A 21,124-nucleotide genomic window follows, 5' to 3' on the forward strand; every position below is an offset into this window, starting at 1 on the left:
ATCAAATGGCATGTCCAGGAGGGTGGCCTGGACATCGGCCGAGAAGTTGGCGGACCTCAACCAGGCGTGGCGTCGAACCGCCACCGTCGTTGCCATCGCCCTGCCCAGTGAGTCCGTGGTATCCAGCCCACACCGGATAGAAAAACGTGCCGCATCTCGGCCGTCCGCAAGGGTTTGGCTGAGTTTAGCCCTGACCTCCTCAGGGCATTGTGGCAGCACCTCCGCAACCGTGTCCCACAGAGTGTGGGTGTAGCGGCCCAAGAGACAGTTGGTGTTCACTGACCGTAGCCCTAGGCTCACAGACGAGAAGACCTTCTTCCCGAACTGCTCATATCTCTTGGATTCCCTGTCGGGCGGGGCCGACGGGAATGCGGTCTGGGAGTTGGAGGCCTGGATGACCAGACTCTCGGGGGTGGGGTGGGTGGACAAAAAGCAAGGGTCGCCCGGTGCCGGGCGGTAGCGTCTGGCCACGTTCCTGTCCACAGGGGGGCCTGTGGCGGGCTTGGACCAAGTGCCCAGAAGAACGTCACACAAGGCCTCGTTAAACGGCAGGAGGGGCTCCGCGGAGCCGGACTGCTGTTTGAGGACCTCAGTGAGGAGATTAGTCCTCACGGCCGCGACGGGGAGCTGAAGGTTTAAGGCCTTAGCTGCCTTCGTCAACACTACACTGTAAGCAGAACCCGCCTCCGAAGCCACAGTCGGGGGCGACGTAAATCCAGTGTCTGGCGAGGTGTCAATACCACTGGCCTCCCCAAGCTCATATGTCCAGTCCTGATGTGACTGGCAATCACGTGCCAGAGGGTCCTCGGACCCCTCCCATTGCTCCTCGTCACCTGGCTCCTGGAGACCAGGATTAACAGCCAGGGCCTCCTCGTGGAGATAGAACTCTCCGAAGGCCGACGGAATCGGCGCCCATCGGCGCCCTTCCGACTCCTGAGTAGGACCGTAGGAAGCATTGGGGTCGGCAACCACATCGGCTGCCGGGGACGACACCTGAAGGGACGGCGCCGGCGAGGTCGTAAGGTCGACCGGCGGGGTCCCGGATCCGGAGCCGGATCCAGCGAGGTCGCGCGGCGCCGGGACCGAAGTCGCCAGCGGCGCCGGGCCCGAAGCACCCGACGTCGTCGGGGCCGAAGCGCCCGACCCGGAAGGACCTCCAGACGGAGCCGATCGGCCCGAAGGCGCCACGGGAACCGACTGAGGAGGGAGGGCCCTCATGGCCATGAGGTACCTCTCGACCTCCTCCTGCGACGCGCCGTGCCCAGGGACCCGAAGGTGTGGGGCAGGCGGCGACGCTTGCGACTCCTGCGGAGCCGCGTGGGCGGTGTCGCCCGAGTCCCCGGTCGCATCGTGCGAGCGACGGGGCGGGTCGGAGGATCGATGGTGTCGCTCCGACCTCTCATGCCTCTTACCTGAGGACTTGGAACCAGACGATCGGTGTCCACTCCCGGAACGTCGATGACTCCGACCTCGCGACCTATCCCTCGACCTCCCGTGAGGCGCCTCCTGGCGCACTTGTGTCGTCGCGCTGCAGCGCCGCCGCTGAGGCTGCCGGGATATGTAGTCCCGGGGCGGCGGCGCTGTGGGCAGGAAGGAATGACTCCTAGCGGTGGCGGCTGCTGTGGGGGCCTCCTCGCCTCCCCCCTTCAGGCAGGTATGTGTCCCCCCGCTCCGCCGAGCAGAGTGCAGCTTTGAGGCGCCTCCTGGCGCACTTGTCGTCGCGCTGCAGCGCCGCCGCTGAGGCACTTGTGTCGTCGCGCTGCCAGATATCAGTAGCCCAAGAAAAATTGCATCTCGGGGTCAATTAAGTCCCCGCCCTACTGTATGAAGCCTCATGATCCAGAACGCTTCTGCGCGTCTAAGGCGTAACTCTCTATTTCCACCTCCTTTCTCTTTTACTGTCCTCCTTTTCTCACTTAAAGACACCCTAGAAATAAGCCACACTCCCGCTCTTTTTTCATTTGCACTTCTTCCAGCCTTGATTTTGGCTTGGTGTCTTGCTCATAGTCATTCGAGATGGCGACATACCAATGAGCCTTTGTAACCTTCATACGTGCAGTACATTAATTAGAGTAATTTGTAACTTTATGGATAATAATTTTTGGAACGAACATGATTGTACTGAGGGGTGCAGTAGACTTTGTCGACCCACATACCTTCCTTATGCTACAGAATACAGGGATTGTGCATACTTGCATAGTCTTACCGACTTTGATATTAAATATTACTGTTTATTACACATACAGATGGCGTCTTAAGTGACGTGTTCGATAATATATGCGCTCCATATTGGTATCAGTGAGACGTTCTTTGGTTTTTCTTGCACCACGCATGCCCGGTCCAATTTAGACATAGCACATTTTTAGGTTATCGGTCTAGTTGTTTACTCGCGAGTGTTTATTTCTACCTTCCGGGTCGGGCCTCAGTCACTTCCGGGTTTCAGACGCCAGGCTAGCGAGGGCGATTCGGCCCCAGGTAAACACCTTTCCTCTTTTTGATAACTTCCATTACATTAAATTTATGTCGTTTGTGGTTTAGTCGTTTACCTAACTTTGGGATACTAGAACTTAAAGGTCTTGTTTCCCTTTGTTTAGAGTGATAGATACTACACGTATCCGTGTGGTGCTTTTGGAAGGAAATTCAACCTGCCAAGAAATTGGGAATATTTAATACTTGTTGCACTTTTGTGCGGAAAACTGGCGTCGTCTGCTACATTTTAAATACTAAATATCGGGTAAGAGATAACCACAATTGTGAATGGCTGAATGGATTTGCATATTGGTTGTATAATTTGTGGATGGTGATTTATAGAACCTCTGTTTGGATGAAATTGCTGACATAATTGATAGGGCGCTTAACAAGGCAATGTCCCTATTAATTTAAATATTGCTGGTTGGCGTCTACATGTCTTCTTTGAATTGAAGTTTAGAACAATCCAATAGCGCACTAGGCACCTACATTTACTGTGATACCCCACTCTACAGCGTCATTGTGGACAGGCTTTTTTGTATATAGTAATAGCCCAGAATTACGCTTGCTCGCAATATTACCTTATCCATTTTATATGGCACCAATTACCTTGCAGATTTCCATATACCGTCACCTTTCCATTAAGAGGTTACCCTGCCGGGTTGGAAATATCACCGGAATTGGGGTAAGAACCTTGTTTTTGCTGGTCTCTCGCCCCCTTTTTTAGGGGAATTACATACATTAGTGACTGACTAATACTTTGCCCTTTGTGTTTTCGCTTCTTTTTCCTTTTCACACATGATTAGCCTTATGACTAAGGATTCAGCCTTTGAGGTAGCTTTTATAAATATATATTCCTTTTCTTATCCCTTACAGTACACTCATGGGGGTTGCTTGCGGTTTATGTGTCACGCCTCCTTTGTGATTTACTTATGTATAGATTTGACAATTTATAGAAATCTATACAAATAATGTTATCTTTGTAGTACTATTTCTCACGGGTGTCTTTTCACACTTTTTCACGACATACAGTAATATAAAAATGTTGTTGTTATATGATAATTATGATTTGATCATGATTTACGAATCACTGACCATGATATTTAACTACTTATGGGTTCCACATGATCAGGTGTTCTGGACAGGAAAAGTCACATATGGGTCTATAATTGTATATATCCATGATGTGAACGGTTTTAAGCAGGCTTGCTACAGGTCATCCCTTTTTGTATTTTTCCAGCCCTGAAGAGTTGTAGCATCTGTGCATGTACAGACCTACAACGAAACACGTGTCGGCTGGCTGTAAATTATCAATGTTGTGATGATCAAATAAAAGGAGATATATATGAAACTCCAGGAAACGACGTTGGACATTCTTCTATTCAATTACATATAGTTACATACTACTTCGCATACTTGATTTGAGTGCGCAGGACTGTGTTCCTTCCGGGAAGGAGCTCCAGTCCCTCAGATTTTCGTAAGCACAGTGCTAAGTAGGCATATAACAGAGAACTAAAGTGAGCCCTTCCAGCGAAGGCGGGTGGGTTGCATGTGAATCTATGAAAGATATCAATACTGGATAACTGCAGTTACAGGTAAGTAACGCATTCCTTATCCAGTATTAGGGTATCTTTCATAGATTCACATGCCTGAATCAGAGTAGCAAGCAATGACAAGCACATTTCGAATGGTACAACATAAAATGTCACTAGATAATAACATATCAAATGTGAAATGCAAAAGATACCAAAATGCAATATAGGAAGGTGGGATGAAAGAGAAGGCTCGCCTCTAGTGGAATAGATGACGGAGCACAGCTTGTCCCACTGCTGCACCTTTCATAAGTTCAGTATCCAAGCAGTAGTGCCTGGTGAACGTATGCAGCGTCTTCCATGTCGCCGCTCTGCAGATGTCAGTAATGGGCACTCCAGCAAAGAGCGCCATGGAGGTTGAGACTGCTCTAGTGGAATGAGCACAAACCTTGGAATGCAGAGGATGTCCTGCCTGCTGATGACAGAAGGTAATAGCCGCAGAGATCCAGCGTGAAATACTATGTTTAGTCAAGGGAAGACCTTTCCTAGGTCAACTAAAAGCAACGAATAGTTGGTTAGATTTTCGAAATGTCCGTGTTCTGTGAATGTAGAATTTAAGACAGCGTTTGAGATCAAGAGAGTGGAGAGACCTCTCTGCTGCCGATTGTGGATTCGGAAAGAAAGAGAGCAGGACTATAGGCTCATTGAGATGAAAGGCAGATGGAACCTTTGGAATAAATTTAGGATTAGTCCTTAGAATCACTCTGTCGTTTTTGAATTGGAGGAAAGGGTCTAGAATTGAAAATGCTTGGAGCTCACTCACTCGTCTCGTCGAGGTAAGAGCCAGTAGAAGTGCCGTTTTCCAGGAAAGATATTTAATATCAGCTTTGTGTATCAGCTCAAAGGGATGTTTCATTAGTTGAGCAAGCACAATGTTAAGCTGCCAGGTAGGTGGTAAAGTCTTTAACGGAGGGAACGGTCTGAACAAGCCTTTAAGAAACTGTTTTATGAGTCTACTGGACGAGAGGGAAGGACCTGCAGAGTAATGTCTGAAGCAACATATTGCGGCCAGGTGAACCTTAATCGAAGCATGAGCAAGACCTGAGTTTGTCAGATGTAGAAGGCAAGGCAAAATCTGTGCAGGAGACGCTGAAAGATAGTGTACCTTTTTGATTTGCACCAGATGCAGAATCTCTTCCATTTCAGGGAATATGTTTTGTTGGTACTGTCAGCTCGAGCTTGGGCCAAAACAGCTCTGCAATCTGGTGGGATGTCTAAGTTATGGAATTCTCTGAACTCAGGAGCCAAGCCGATAATTTGAGAGATGCTGGATCCGGATGCTGGACTTGCCGTTGGTTCATTATGAGGAGAGAGGGGAACGGCTTCAATGGGATCGGTGGCTCCAGCGATAGGAGATAAAGCTCCGTAAACCAGTGCTGGTGCGGACAAGCTGGAGCTATTAAGATAAGGGTACAATGGTCCGCCTTCAGCTTCCGGAGGACCCTAGGTATCAGGGGAAATGGAGGAAATGCGTACGCAAAGACGTTGAACCATGCTATTGAAAATGCATTCCCTAGAGACCCCTTTAGGGGACGCCAGCTTGCGTAATGTTGGCATTTGGCGTTCTGTCTGGTTGCGAAAAGGTCCAGGTGAGGCGTGCCCCATTGGGAGAAGATGTGACTGAAGTTGCTGATCCAATTCCCATTTGTGGCACACGGAGCACTGTCTGCTCAGTGAGTCTGCGAGGACATTGTCCATTCCTGGGACGTATTCCGCACTAAGGGAAATGTTGTGAAGAAGCAACCAGTTCCAGATTCTCTGAGATTCGTGAGACAACATCAGAGAACGGGTCCCCCCTGGTTTGTTTATATAGTGCATTGTCGTGGTATTGTCCATTCGCACAATCACTGGGGAATTTTTGATCCGGGGAAGAAATGCTCGAAGAGCCAGGTAAACTGCTCGTAACTCGAGGAGGTTGATGTGCACTTGGCGCTCGGAGGGGGACCACCGTCCGCTGATCCGGAGTTCTTGGAGGGAACGCTCCACAACCTTCCAGGAACGCATCTGTTACGATATGCGGAGAGACTGAAAGCAAGAAAGGCAAGCCTTGCAAAAGGTTCTGCGGGTGAATCCACCACTGTAGAGCTTTCACCACAGGAGGAGTCACGCGCACGACATCGTCGAACGATCCCGTACACTAGATCCATTGAGTTGACAGCGCTTCCTGAAGAGGGCTCATGTGAAGGCGACAGTGCGTAACTAACAGGATCCAAGAAGACATCATCCCAAGCAGAGACTTGTAAAGGCGCACCATGAGGGATCTTTTGCATAGTATGCGGGCCGCTAAGGACGTCAGCTTCGTTTGGCGTTCCTGTGATAGAAATGCTTTCTTCTGGGCCATATCGAGGACAGCGACTAGGAAAGTGAGACGTTGGAAAGGTTGAAGGACGGATTTGTCTTGATTGAGAGTGAGGCCCAAGTTGTCGAAAAGCTTTAGACAGGCGTTGGAGGACTTGGCCACGGCTGCAAGAGAAGGCGCCTTGACGAGCCAGTCGTCCAAGTACAGGAAGACTTGGTGATGTTGCTGCCGAAGGTATGCGGCCACTGGAGACAGGCATTTTGTGAAAATGCGTGGCGCTGACTTCAGGCCGAAGGGCAACACCCGAAACTGGTAGTGTCTGCCCGCCACAGCGAACCTGAGGAATTTTTTGTGATTTCGGTGGATAGGCACGTGAAAATAGGCGTCTTGAAGGTCTAGAGACACCATGTAGTCGTCCGCATTGAGGAGTTGTAGCACCTCCTGAATAGACACCATGCGAAATGACTGTTTTTTGAGATACTTGTCTAGGTTTCTTAAATCCAATATAGGTCTCCATTTTTTCTCCTTTTTTCGGACCAAGAAAAATCGGGAATAGAACCCCTTGCCCCGTTGGCCAAGAGGGACACTTTCTATAGCACCTTTCCGGAGCATTAGAGAGAGTTCCAAAAGCAGAAGATGTACATTTTTGTGGAGCATTGGACGAGGAGGGGTCTGAGGTGAAGTTTCTATGAACTCCAGAGAGTGTCCGAACTGAACTAGTTGAAGGACCCATCGATCGGTAATTATCTTTTTTCAATTGTCTAGAAAAGACTAGTTTCTTCCTCCAATCTTGCATGGTAGAGAAGAAGTGGAGACCTGTGGCAGAGAGAAGTCATTGCCTTCTGGTTATGTCCTTCTGTCTTTCCCCTTTTCCACGAAAGGAAGATTTAGTGTAAGACGCCTGTTGCTGCTGTTGTCGCTGTTGATATTGTGGCCGATATTGCTGATTAGAGGAGTACGAGGAACGGTAACCTTGAAAATCTCCTCTCATAGAAGATTGTCCTCTCCCTTTTGAGCCACGAAAAGGAGGACTCTTGAACTGGAGGGTACCCAACGCCCTCGCCGTATCAGTATCTTTTTTAATTCCTTGCAGCGCCTCTTCTATGTGATCGCCAAAAAGTAACTGGCTGTCGTGAGGCATGTCAAGCACCTTGGTTTGCACCTCCGGACGGAAGGCAGTAGCTTTCAGCCAACCTTGGCGTCGCAACAACGCAGCCCCAGCCAGTTGGCGAAAGCCCGTAGATGCGATATCCATCGCACAATCGAGGATTTCTGAGGCTGAGCGTTCACCCTCTAGGAGAATCTTCTTACCCTCTTCCTTTTCCTGTTCTGTAAAGGATCCCAAATATGGAGCAATATCAGCCCACATTTGACAGTTATAACGCCCTAACAGTGCCAAAGCGTTGGAAGTGCGCACTGTTAATGCAGACATAGAAGAAAAACGCTTCCCAATATTATCTAGTTTTCTTCCGTCTTTATCCAGAGGAGCAATCAGTGTAGCAGAGAGATTTTCGATTTACGCTGCGCTGCTTGAGTGATGACCGAATCCGGTTTGGGATGGCCAGTAAGGCAAGCTGGAGCCGTGTCCGGAGCCCTATATTTCTTGTCCAGTCTAGGCAGCACTGGGGGCAAGGAAGAAGGGTTTTGCATGATCTTAACCCCCTGATCCCAAATGTAATCGATGATAGGGATTGACCTGACAGCCTTCTTGAACGGTTCATATAAATCATAAAGGAAACAGTCTTGCTGATGAGTGGTCATAGGAATTTTGAAACGCAAAGCTGCCCTTTCAAGAATATTATGGAAACCCCCGATATCCTCAGGGGGAGAATCAGCTTGCGTAACCAGTGGAGATGCCGGACAGGGAATAACATAATCAAACCCATTCATCATGTGTCGATTGTGAGTCTTGAAGTTCCCCTTCTTCATGTTGTTGTTCCTCCTCTCCATCATCTGAGGATGGCGGAGGCTGTGAGGTGGCAGGGTCAGGCTGAAGTATCAGAGGCGAAGGCCGGGGCCTAGGAGGCGGAGAAACCACTGGAGGTGGTGGAGGCGTAGGCAAAGATGGGAACCTCTGTTTGTAATCAGAAATTATGAACTGAAGGTCAGTGACTATAGACGCTGGCAGACAAACCATAGGTTGAGGTGGAGGTGGAGGTGGAGGCTGGTATTCTTCATAGTAATCTACCTGCTCTTCCTTTTCCTGTCCCTCATAATATGAACTCTTGTGGAATTTGACGTTCAGTTCGGATGGGCTGGTAGCCATCCTGAACATAGAGCCATCATCTGAGTCATCCTCGTCTAGGAGATGCGCAGGCGGGAAAGCCTGGACTCTGCTTGGGGAAGTCAAGGCCGGTGTCAGCGTGCGTTTGGTAATTTTAAGGTGAACATACACACTTTGCACGGTAGGTTCCCTCGTCGTCGACGAGCCAGTCGACGGTGGGACGTCGACGGCTGATCCAGATGGTATCATCGACGATGACGTCGTCGACGGTTGCGGCGTCGACGGTGACTTCGTCGTCGATGGCTTAGTCAACGACGATGGCCTCGTCGACGGCGATGACCTAGACGTCGATGTAGCCTTCGTCGACGTTGATGACGCAGTCTTTGTCAACGTGGGAGTGCTAGTCGACAGCGATTTAAGTGACGTCGACGACGATTTCCTAATTTTAATTATCGATGAAAAGGACCTACCAGTCGACGACGAGGAAGTTGTAGACGTCAACGTGGACATTGAAGAAGACGCCACAGAAGTGGAGATGGTAGTCGTCGAAGCAGTCACAGGCAAAGCTGACGAAGTTGTGAAAGGTTTCTTGAATGTGGAAGCAGAGTCCTGAGGAGAAACCTTCACAGGCAAGACCTTTGAATGAACCTCTGAAGACTTTTTATGCGTCTTCTTTTGAGGTGACTCCAAAGATGGACCTGGGGATGCCACGCTAGGTCTTTTAGGAGAGGAATGTGAACTCCTGAAGGAACATTCACTCTCACCAGAAGAGACTGTCTGGTCTTTATCTTTCAGTCTCTTTAGCCAGATCAAAAGGCGTCCCTCCCTGTCCTTGAGGGTCTTAGTTGAAAAGGGACGGCATACCTTGCAGCCTTTTGAAGAGTGGTCCGGGTAGAGGCAATAGAGACAGTCCTTGTGCTGGTCATCCACATGAAGTCTCATCTTACCACATGAGGCACAGGACCGAAAGAGTCCTTTTTTAGGAGTATCAGCCATAGCAAACTGAAAATCCCACACAAGTGAAGAAATTCTATGGCAGGACTGGAGGCTTCGGATTATGCCTTACTTCCTTCGCTTTATTGCCAAACACAGCAGCAAGAAAAAACCACAAACAACTACATTTCCCATGAACATTAGGGAAAGAAAAAGAGTCACAATGGTAGTCCTTTGTCGCTCTCTGCACTCCGGCAGCTCCCATCATGCCCTGCAGCTGCTTCCTCTTCCTTCGCTGCTCAGCAGCAAGTAAGTGGTTTTCTTTACTTCTCTGAGACTTTTTGGGACTGTGTGGGTAGCGTTTTTGGTTGTGAGCAAGCGCTGACCTTTCGCATTCTTTCAGAGTCCCTTAACGATCGCGGGATGCTTTTTAGCGCTCCTCACGCGATCTAGCCCCAGTGTGCTGTGCGGTGTGCGCGTTCCACCGCTAGGGGGCCGAGTTCCTATTTGTGGACAGTGCGCCTGAGAGACGCTTTCGAAGCGGTGTTGGCGCGTTTCTGTGTAAGTTGCTCCAGTGCCCCCTGCCTCCCGGCCTGACACCCTGCGGGATTGAAAATTAGGGTTTCCTCACATTGAACGCCCGAGAAGGTTTGTATTTGCTGGGTTTTTTGTGGACACCCTGCGGGGTCATAATTAGCGCTGGCATGCTGGTGCTGGGAACGCTTTTGCCGGGTTGGCGCCCTGTGAACTAGAGGGCTGCAGCGTTCCCTGGGCTCTGTCCCGTGAATTGTGTGCCTTAGTGCCCCCCTCACTGTCTGGGCCCCCTCCCAGCTTACATTTGGTGCCTGTTAGGGCGCGTTTATACTGGCTATGCTGCAGATCCTTACTTGCCAGAACTTACTTCAGTAATGCAAGGGGATCACGAACAGTATGCAGAAGGAGACCTCCTTAGCTACGCATCGTGGGATGACTATTTCTATCAAGCCGTGGATGATTCCAATTATAGGGCGGTGGACCAGGCCATGGTGCCCCTGGAGCAGCAGCTCACGGCTCGTTTGGATGAGGCTTACTCTAAGTTGGCGGCTCTGATTCCCGCGCCGACCCCGGTCCCGGACCCTGCGTCCTCGCCCACCCCTCCTCTGCCCAAAAAGCCCTGTACAGAAGGGGTTGATGCGGAAGCTTTCGCTCGTGTTAAAAACGCCTTCAAGGCGCTTGAGGGGCCCCAAGCGGATCCCAAAACCGCGGAGGTCCCACCCCCCGACTACGCGTACCCTGTCCCCAGTTCCTCAGGACGATGAGGATTCACCAGATTTGGATGAGGAGGCTTGCTCCTCAAGGTCCTGGCTCCCGTCTCAGGCCGCGTCATCTGAGAGCCCTTCGGACATGTTGGACCCGGATGACATCGTCCACCCCCGGTCCTCTGACTGGGTCCCGGGTGATAAGGTGGCCAAGTATGTGGCCGGTCGCTTACGCAAACCTGTAGAAAAGGACGCACACAACCGCCTTCGGGCGGAGTGCCCTCGGCCTACCCTGGAGGGCAAAGTGGCAATGACGCCGGACATCGACCCTAAAATGGCGACTTTCCTGGCAAAGTTTGTGAGGGATCCCCGTAAGGGGATTGACAGGTCCTGGCGCACTTGCAAGGACAAGTTGTTAGACGCGGTGGGTCCTCTGACCAAAATCCTGGACATGGCAGATGAGGCCAAGGTCACAGGAGATCAGATTTCCCCAGAGGTCCTGCCCAACTGGGCCCAGCGGGCCATTGTCTTCCTTGGAAATGTGAATTGTGCCCTCCCTACGGAGAGGAGGAGGTCTCTGTTGATTAAGATTGACCCTAAATTGGGTGACCTCGCTTTTCCGGAGGCCGGTGCTGTGGCTCAGGGGGGTCTGTTCGGGGACCCTTTTATTAAGGAGCTTGGGAAGTTCGTGGCAACCTTTACTTCCTTGGACCGAGCGCAGTCCAATATCAAGAAGGTTTTTGCCCCTCGGGTTTTTGAGGGGGCCGGACGAGGCAGGGGCCGCTCGTTCGGCCGTGGCAACCCCTCTGATCGGGGACAAGGCTCCGGCCGCGGGAGCGCCCAGAACAGTGCCCCCTTCAACAACTTCTACTCCACCCGGGGCCAGCAGTTTCGGGGCCGTGGTGGCGGCCAGAGGTGGCAGCATCAAGGTGTTGGAAGAGGTGAGTGAACTGCCCGCAGCGAGTTTGCGGGTTGGGGGGCGCTTGGAGCAGTTTCTCCCCGCATGGGCTTCCCTGACCAGCGATGCATGGGTGCTGCAGACGGTCCAGGGTTTCCAGTTGGAGTTTCATGGCCGTGCGTTCCAGCCTCAGCGTCCCCGTCCCATTACCTTTTCGCAGCGCGACGCAGATTTAGTGCGCGACGAGGTGCCCGCCCTCCTCCACAAAGGGGCGATTTGTTGCGCGCAGGAGCACCCAGGGGTTTCCTCAGCAATCTCTTTTTGGTCGACAAGGTCGATGGGGGCCGTCGTCCAGTCATCAACTTGAAGGAGTTCAACGAATGGTTCGTTTACCGCCATTTCAAGATGGAGGGAATCCATCTTCTGAGGGACGTTTTGCGCCCATCAGATTGGATGGCCAGGCTCGACTTGAAAGACGCTTACTTGACAGTGCCCGTTTTTCCTCCTCACCGTCGTTTCCTTCAGTTCGCATGGGACGGTCAGGTCTACGAGTTCACCACGCTACCTTTCGGGCTCTCCTCAGCGCCGTGGTGTTTCACAAAGGTGTTGCACCCGGTCGTCGAGGCTTTGCGGGCTCGAGGTATCCGGATGATCGTTTACCTGGACGACATGCTCTTCATGGACCAGTGTCCAAAGCGCCTTTCGTCCCAGCTTCAGATGGCTTTCAACCTCCTCCAGGATCTGGGTTTTGTTATCAACGAGAAGAAGTCTCTTCTGGTTCCTACCCAGTGCGCCACCTTTTTGGGGTTCACCGTCGACTCGGTGTCAGCCACGTTGAGCCTTCCTGCTCGGTAGATGGCAAAAATCAGGTACGAGTTGCGTCAGACGCTGGCGAAGTCTCACACATCCTTGCGCCATTTGATGCGGGTGGTGGGTCTCCGGTCCTCTTCAATTCAGGCCATCTTCCCGGGCCCCCTTCATTATCGGGCCATGCAGCGCCTGAAGGCGTATCACCTCCGGAAGGGTTTGATTTACTCCCAGATGATCCCGTTGTCGGAGGAGGTGAGAGACGAGATGCGGTGGTGGCTAACGCACATGGAGGCCTGGAATGGCCGTGAGATCTTCGGCTCCGCACCAGATGTCATTATCGAATCCGACGCCAGTCGCTCTGGTTGGGGAGCCAGGTGCGGAGAGTTTTCCACAGGGGGAGCCTGGTCAGCCCTCGAACAGTCATTGCATATCAACTGTTTGGAATTGTTAGCAGGCTCCTTTGCAGTCCAGTGTTGGACGATGGACAGGGTTCAGTCTTGTGTCCTTCTCCGGATGGACAACGTGTCGGCGGTCCGTTATATCAACCACCTGGGTGGAACCAGGTCCAAACTGCTGGCGGACCTTGCCAAGGATTTTTGGCACTTATGCCTGGACCGGCAGGTGTCGGTCACGGCTGAGAACCTGCCGGGTCGTCAGAACGAAGTGGCCGATTGGCACTCCCGGCACCTGCTGATCGCCAGTGTATGGAAGTTGGACCCTCTAGTGTTCTCCTGGTTAGCGGACAGATGGGGCCCCTTTTCAGTGGACCTGTTCCCATCACGTCTGGATTATCAACTTCCGAGGTACTTCAGTTGGAGACCGGATCCTCTGGTGGAGGCGACGGATGCTTTCCTTCAGGACTGGTCGAACGAGCAGGGGTATGCGTTTACCCGTTTTCAATGATAACGCGAGTGTCTGCGTTACCCCGCCGTCAGTTGGCGGAGGTGGTTCTGATCACCCCTTGGTGGCGGTCTCAAGTGTGGTTTCCGGTTCTTCTGGAACTTTCCTGGGATTCTCCAATCCTACTCCCCCACTCTCCTCATTCTGCTCAGTCCGGAGGGGCTTCCCCACAGGTTAGTACAGGAGGGGTCTCTGCGTCTGATGGCTTGGCGGATCTCGGGTGTCACTGGACGCTCCCAGGCCTTTCGGGAAAGGCAGAAGACTTATTCTCCAAGGCATGGGCCGATAGCACGACCAAAAGCTACCGGTTGCTTGAAATATATGGCGTCGCTGGTGTGTGCGACGGGGTCTTGATCCCGTGGGGGCAGACGTAGTGCAGGTGCTAAACTTCTTGGCAGGATTGGCGGAGGATGGCCTGGCTTACCGGTCAGTGAATACCTTCCGTTCAGCTATCTCAGCCGGTCATGACCTGGTTCAGGGTTCCCCGGTTGGAGAACATCCTTTGGTCTGTTGGCTTTTGAGGGGGATTCGCCTCTTGTTGCCGCCAGAGCCACGTTACTCCGTCCTTTGAGATGTGAACAGGGTTCTGAACTTGTGTTGTTGATCCTGACTCGGAGATAGCAGCACACAAGGGAAGGCGACACAGATCGCTCTAAAGGGCGGTGCCGGCTTCTTTTTGCCCATCAAGGCTTTCTGGATTGTCACTGCTTACTTAGCTAACACTGACCACAGTACCACCGTCCCTGAGGCCAACAGTAATACAATTAATATCTCATTTTCTTGAACCAATAGACAAGTGTATTCCACACGCAACCGGTGCACCTGACCTGAAGATCCTTGTACCCGGACTGGGTTGGAATTATCACCAGTCGTGGGGGATTATTCTGCCTTTGTTCATTTGGATTGGGCCCTGAAGATTTGGAGTGTATTGCACTCCAATGAAACACGTGTCGGCTGGCGCAATAAACAATATTGCTGCATTTACCAACTGCCCTCTGTTGTTGCTGTAAATCAAGAACAAAGAATTTATTACAGTTCTATATTACTTTGTGGTTGCGCAGGTTCTCTCATAGGGTTCTGAACTTGTTTTTGTCCTGGCAGCCAAATCGGTTTTTGTCTCGCAAAGAGCTCACGGCTAAATTAGCTATGCTGTTGTGTTTGATATCTTGCAGGCGGGTTTCGGATGTGCGAGCATTAGACATCACTGCTAGAGTATTCTCCCCTGACGGGGTGTCTTTTACGGTGAGTAGGCGGACTAAGTCCCTTTCGAGAGTGATTTCGTACCTGGCCTTTCAGGACTCCCCTAAACTGTGTGTGGTGCAGTGCCTCTGTGCCTATGAAAGTTTGACTGAAGACACTCGTTTTCCGGGCAAGAGACAATTGCTCATTGCCCTACGTAAACCGTACAAGGCAGTCTTTTCCCCAACTATAGCCAGGTGAGTGCGTTGGGTGATGCAGGAGGCGGGGATTGATACCAAGCAGTTTGGTGCTCTTTCAGCGAGAGGGGCGATGGCCTCTAAAGCTTTTGCCCTTGGGGCTCGGTTGGAGGATCTGATGAGGGCGGCTGATTGGTCCTCAGACTCCACTTTCAAGAGGTTCTATTTTAAGCCAGTGTTGGAAGTTGCCCGGTTAGTGGTCGACAAGCTTTGAACTGGCATAATCCGAAGCCTCCGGTCCTGCCATAGAATGAGAATTTGCCTAGCCTTGGTGCTGGTAAGTTCCAATTCTATTAAGGACTCGGAGGCGAGGATTATTCCCCCCCAATGACTTCACGGAAGTGGACCCTCCCCGTACGGAATGTAAGTAATGCATTTATGAGTTTTGTTCTTACTGGCTATGCTTTTGGTACCTGCAATGTTCTTTGACATGCGTTTTTACACTTGTTAGTAGCTGCTCGGTGTCTGGCACTGCGTATTTTGCAGGGAATGACGGTAATAAACAGGAGGCGTAAGATGAATGGAGCATGGGCTTTGCGCGAAGAAAGAGGAAGAGGAAGCAGCTGCAGGGCATGATGGGAGCTGCCGGAGTGCGGAGAGCGACAAAGGACTACCATTGTGACTTTCTTTCCCTAATGTTCATGGGAAATGTAGTTTGTGGTTTTTTCTTGCTGCTGTGTTTGGCAATAAAGCGAAGGAAGTAAGGCATAATCCTCGCCTCCGAGTCCTTAATAGAATTGAAACTTACCAGCACCAAGGCTAGGCAAATTCTCATTCTGAAGAAAAAAGTACTGGAAATCCAGAAACTAAGGAAAGCTAAGCAGAGCTCAGTGGAGACTCCCTTAGCACGACGTGCGGTAGAAAATCTGAGGGACTAGAGCTCCTTCCAGGAAGGTTCTAGAGGGTGGTGATAGCTGATTGGCTCTTTGCCAAACTTTGGTCCTTTTCACAAAAGGACATGGATATGTTACTAATGAGAGGCCTCTGGCCCATTACTATGTATATATGTCTATGTGACATTACTTTATTTATGTACCGGGGACTCCCATCCAGACGACGGGGAATGATTCAGGCATGTGAATCTATGAAAGATACCCTAACACTGGATAGGGCATTGTTCCTGACCTCAGAGTGAGGCTCCCATCTCCCAGGGGGTCAGAAACACATCTGTGGTGGCAGGCTGGACTGTACCAGTCAGCGAGCACACACCTCTAAGGTACCCTCTGGGTGCACGTATTAATAAATCCATCACTAGAGTCAGTGTAGGTTTATTAATACAAGGTGTTTGATATCAAACGCCTTTGGTTTCTGTGAAGCCATCATATAGCTGGAGAACTTGCAATCCCAGTGCCCAGTACATATAGTTGAGATGGCTTCCCTGTTCACTTGCATTGTCTAAGAATCGACTTCGACAGGTATATCTGCTCATGAAAATATGTCCACACATGTAATATAATGCACCATGCTTTGAGTCTGTAAGGCCTGCTGTAGGAGTGACTTGCATGTAGTGTCTGAAGGCATGGCACACAGGATGTATGCCATGTTGTGTTCTCACTTTTGTCTGCACCATTTCACGCAGCCTGCAATGGCAGTCAGCATGAGATTCATCATCCCTGCAGAAGACCCTGTTCTAACCTCACTCTCAGAACCAACTGGTCCTCATACACTAACAGTTCTATATACACTTTCAGTGCTTGTAACCACACAAGGACTCGCCCTTCCATTGGCTTAAGGTACAACAGCACCATCTACTCCTCCTCCAGGAACTCTGAAAAGGCATAACAAAAATAAATACTCAACATCTCCAAGTACAGCTTTGTATTATACAGATATATCAAAGATCCACGTCCTCCAGCTTATCCATGAGCTTCTCCAGGAGATGAAAATTTAACCTTTCTAGATGTACTCATCAGAGGAGCAGCTAAATTGAAGCTACAGATAGACGTCCCATGTTCTAGTCCCAATTGTCATAGAGACTTTACTACCAAGGGCTTCTCCAAGACTATCATCTCTCTGGTTCAAGGGTTTATGGAGCTGGGAGAGGAAACATTCCTGATTGCAGCCACTTTAAAGTTCGCAACACCAAATACTCACTGAAAATATAAAGTGGCAGAACAAAACTCAGTTTTCGTGAGACAAGAACCATAGCCTGATTCCGTAATTGTTTCTGCAGTAAGCAAACACCCATGGGTTTCAGATCCACCCTACAGTCCCCCAGGACTGTTCAAGCAATGGGGTGGCTACCTCCAATGTCAAAAAAATATATTTGAAAGTGTTTTTGGCCCCTGGCCATAGTCACGTCTATTCTACGTTCACAACTATGCATGAGAATCCTACAGTGCAGAAGGTGAGGATTCTGTGTTTAGAAGTATCAATCAGACAAGACCGAAGAGAAGGCAACCATCCTCTCAAGTCCTTTTTCTCAATCACGGTCTTTGAGAAACTCCTAAATACCTCTCCAAAAGGCACCTTTACATTAGGGATAATGAACCTGTATGTAATTGAACCTAGATGGGAGCAAACCTATGTTGCCAAGGCCAGAGAATACACCCTATGAAAAATGCATTTCAGGGCCCTATGAGCATTCCGAAGTATGGAACTCGTATACCCCTGTTGCTTTTTATTTTATTTTTAAGATGGATTGTTTACAAGTGGCTCAGTGAGCAATCTGTCTTTTCTTAGATGTCAACAGTAAAAACAGCTAATAGATGTCCAAAGACATCGCAGCAAGTGTGTTATACGAAGCAGCCAAATAAACCTTCCAAGCTTATACACATTAAAGGGCACTGAGATAGAAAGTTATGCTTAGATAATGGAGCGGCCATAGTTACAATCACTTCAAGCAGGTGGAACTAGTTTAACTAATGGTATGACTTGCATGTGTGTCAGACAATCATGAAGGTACACATCACTGAATGCCCAGACAACTAAAAGGTGGTAGTAGTAATATTCCTAAGTGTGGGGAACGGAGGTAGACTAGAATAAATAGCATAGAAAATGCAGGTAACATATTCTTCCCATATTTGTAGCCTACAGTCTTGGGAAACATCCATAGAAGGCAGAGTTTAAATTTGTCATATGGGTAAAGTCTGCTCTTTCAAAGATCTTACCTTTACTGGATTTTCATCATAGGTGGGTGTACCAAGATCCATTTCTGCTTCATTTTCTTGGTGACCATCATCTCCAGGACTGTCCCAGACAGGAGGATCCCACTGAGTTTGCCTAGAGAAAGTAAATTTTCATTTTTGCTCATAAATATGGTTTCAGAAACATGACAACATGCATGATTCTACAAATTAACCAAATGTGACAAAGTAAGGGATGCTTATAAATAAAAGCTCACACACTAATTTTTGTAAACATTCATTTAGCGGACGAGACCTCATTTCGATACAAGTGAACAATATTAATACATTTCAGTGAGAACAATCAGAAAAGGTTCAGTATAACATCTTTGTGTCACTAAGATCTGAAAATGTCAGAAATCTGGACGTTTTTGCAAGGACAGTGAAAATAAACGTACTGTGATGCCTCACATTAGAAAGTGGATACTCTTCTGTGAATAACACCTGGCAATGTAAAATGCTTTTGCTTTTTAATTAATTGTTCTAGCCACTCAAAGTTAACTAAATAAGGAACAGTTAATTTAAAAAATAACTATGAACAATTGTTACTTACCTGTAAACAGGTTGTTCTCCAGTATCGGTGTCTTTCATAGATTCACATGCTTAAATATTCCCCATTGAAGTGGGAGTCCCACGATAAATAAAATAGCAATAAAATACTAATAACATATGTATGTAAAAACATAACACATACAATACACACCAGAAAAGTTAGTAAATACCCAGACATAATTGCTACATAGGAATACATGGTAGAGAGAAAAAACACTTGTAACATATTCCTGTCATTATGTTAGTCCAAACTACAGCCAATCAGGCGCAAGCACTCCTCCAGAACCTTCTCCTCAGAGCTCAGTCTCTCAGATGTTCGTAGCACAGGAGTGACAAAAGAGTCTATGAGGAGAAGAGAGCCTCTGAGGGGAGGTGGGAGGGTCGCATGTGAATCTATTAAAGACACCAATACTGAAGAACCACCTATTTACAGGTAAGTAACAATTGTTCTTCTCCAGTATTAGGGTGTCTTTCATAGATTCACATGCTTGAATAGAATAGTGAGCAGGAGTAGCCGATCAAGGCTCGTATCAGCCATGCGAATGCATGGAAGAAACTCAATGAGACATAATATAGTCATGCAAGTAATAATAATAATAATCATATAAAACCATAAAGGTGGAGGGAAGACAGAGGCTCACCTTAGTTAAAACAAGCATTGGAAATGCAATAGGTCTCGCATTAGAAAAGTTGGAGCTATTGGTTTTGTAAATGACTTTTTTCTTGTTTATGTGTTGGTCTTGAAAATAGCAAAATTAATAGCTTTGTCATTTACAATGCCAATAGTTTTAACTTTTCGCAAACGTGACACCTATAGCATTTGTAATGTAATATGTGTTGTATTTACATGACTATAAAAAGAAACAGGCTTGTAAATACAAACGTTTAGTTTTGTGAAAATGCACTGCATCCTTACAGCGTCTTCCACTGGGGAGCATTTACCCAGGTAAACACAGAAACACAATAAGTTTCAGAAAAAAAACAGTCTATGGTTACTAAACTCCACCATCCTTGCATGCTGCTTTAGTTCCGGAGGCTCAATGTGACCGGAGTTCCACAAAAACACTGCTCCAGCTGGAAACATCATGCAATTGTTCAACATTAAAACTGTCATGATCCCGAACTGCAGATTATGTAATAAAACAACACTTGCTGACGGAGCAATATGGTGAACGCTGAAAAACAGAGGTGGAAGAAGCCACGTTTGTACTGCTATAAGACAAAAAAAATGTTTGCTTGAGCAAATGATGCCAGTGTTTTGTGTTCAAGCCCAGTGGGTGCAAATAATTAAACTTTCAAACCTTATCCACAACAAAACTTAAGATGCTACGCTGTAAAAAAGACATAAAAGTCAGCAGCTTAAAAAATATATTGGTGTCTACGCGAGCCATTGCCTAATTAAGAACCTAAAACACAGCAAAGCTTTGTTCGTAATGTTTGGTAACTCTAGTCCAGTCGGAAGACTCCTTTAACAGTAACTTAGTAACTTTTACGCACCATTGACTTTGCATTGGTGCATGTGTGTGCTTTAAGCGCTGCACCCGATTCCCGCGGGCTTTTCCCGACTTCAGCATTGCTAGTCCCGATTGGTCCCAGCGATTCCCCAGGCCCTAGGCCGGACCACTGTTTGATTACTGATACTTATACCACTTTTTTAATATATGGTTTGCGTGGCCCCCCCAGCCTCATCCATAATTGTGCAACTTTTATGTGTTTAACTGTGCTTTTGTTTAAACGCTTGTGCCTCTGCACTCAAAGAGTACAGAGGATTATTCTAGTAATAAATACATATATTTTTAAAATATATAACTTGTGTGGTGTCCTTTCATTTGATATTACAGGATTGTGATTGGTAAAACAGCTGGCTTCACATGCCCTCTTGAGTTAAGCCTTTAAGGCTGCTTAGTCCATGCTACCATTAGGATAGCTTGGCTATAAGGTTGACTTACAACCATCACTATAAGGGATTGTTTGCACTGATACAATGTGCCCTCAGATTTGGAGACATCATATATCAGGCCAACTTCTCACACCGGCCTTCCGATGGCAGAAGGCAATGGCTGAAGAAATCAAACGTGCAATAGTTGGCTTGGTAACAGGACGCCCTTTGCGCATGCGTCCATAGGCAATGAACAGTTGATTGGACCTGCAAAAGGGGACAGTCCTGTTGATGTAAAATTTAAGGCATCTTTTAATGTCCAAGGAATGTAAGCGTTGCTCTGCCGGAGATTAAGGATCGTGAACAACACAAAGTACCCAAACCACAGTGACTCAATACGTTTTTTTGATACAGGGTAAGAAACCAATTTATTGTCGCTTCCCTAGACACCATTATTTTGTGTCAATCATTTTGTATTTTTTATATTTTCAAAGAATTGCTGACAGAAAAAGACATTGATTGCAAATATTTACAAGGCTAAACAAACTTTAACAAACATTAAAGGCAAAGACTATTTACACATTTAGAAACCATTATGTCACACATTAGAAAGTATTCTCACATCAGACATTAAATAAAACAATTATTGATAAAATAATACAAACATTTTTATCACAAACAACAAAAAAATTGCAAACACTGAATGAGAGAAACTAGGGGTTGGGAGGATAGAATATAAGTAATTAAATGACTTGTATATATTTTAATG

At 48.2% G+C, this 21,124-nt stretch overlaps 1 protein-coding gene across 2 annotated transcripts in view; it reads right to left on the reverse strand.

The window, feature by feature from the left end:
* The window catches only part of SETD2 (SET domain containing 2, histone lysine methyltransferase), a 1,045,105-nt gene that overhangs the window by 232,616 nt on the left and 791,365 nt on the right, over positions 1-21,124 (reverse strand). For both annotated transcript variants that reach the window (XM_086941119.1, XM_086941120.1), the window contains one exon: positions 17,910-18,021. In XM_086941119.1, coding sequence (XP_086797245.1) covers positions 17,910-18,021 — 112 coding nt within the window. The remainder of the gene's footprint in view (positions 1-17,909; positions 18,022-21,124) is intronic.

The sequence above is a fragment of the Lissotriton vulgaris genome, chromosome 10 (assembly GCF_964263255.1).
Source record: "Lissotriton vulgaris chromosome 10, aLisVul1.2, whole genome shotgun sequence".
NCBI classification, from domain to species: Eukaryota; Metazoa; Chordata; class Amphibia; order Caudata; family Salamandridae; genus Lissotriton; species Lissotriton vulgaris.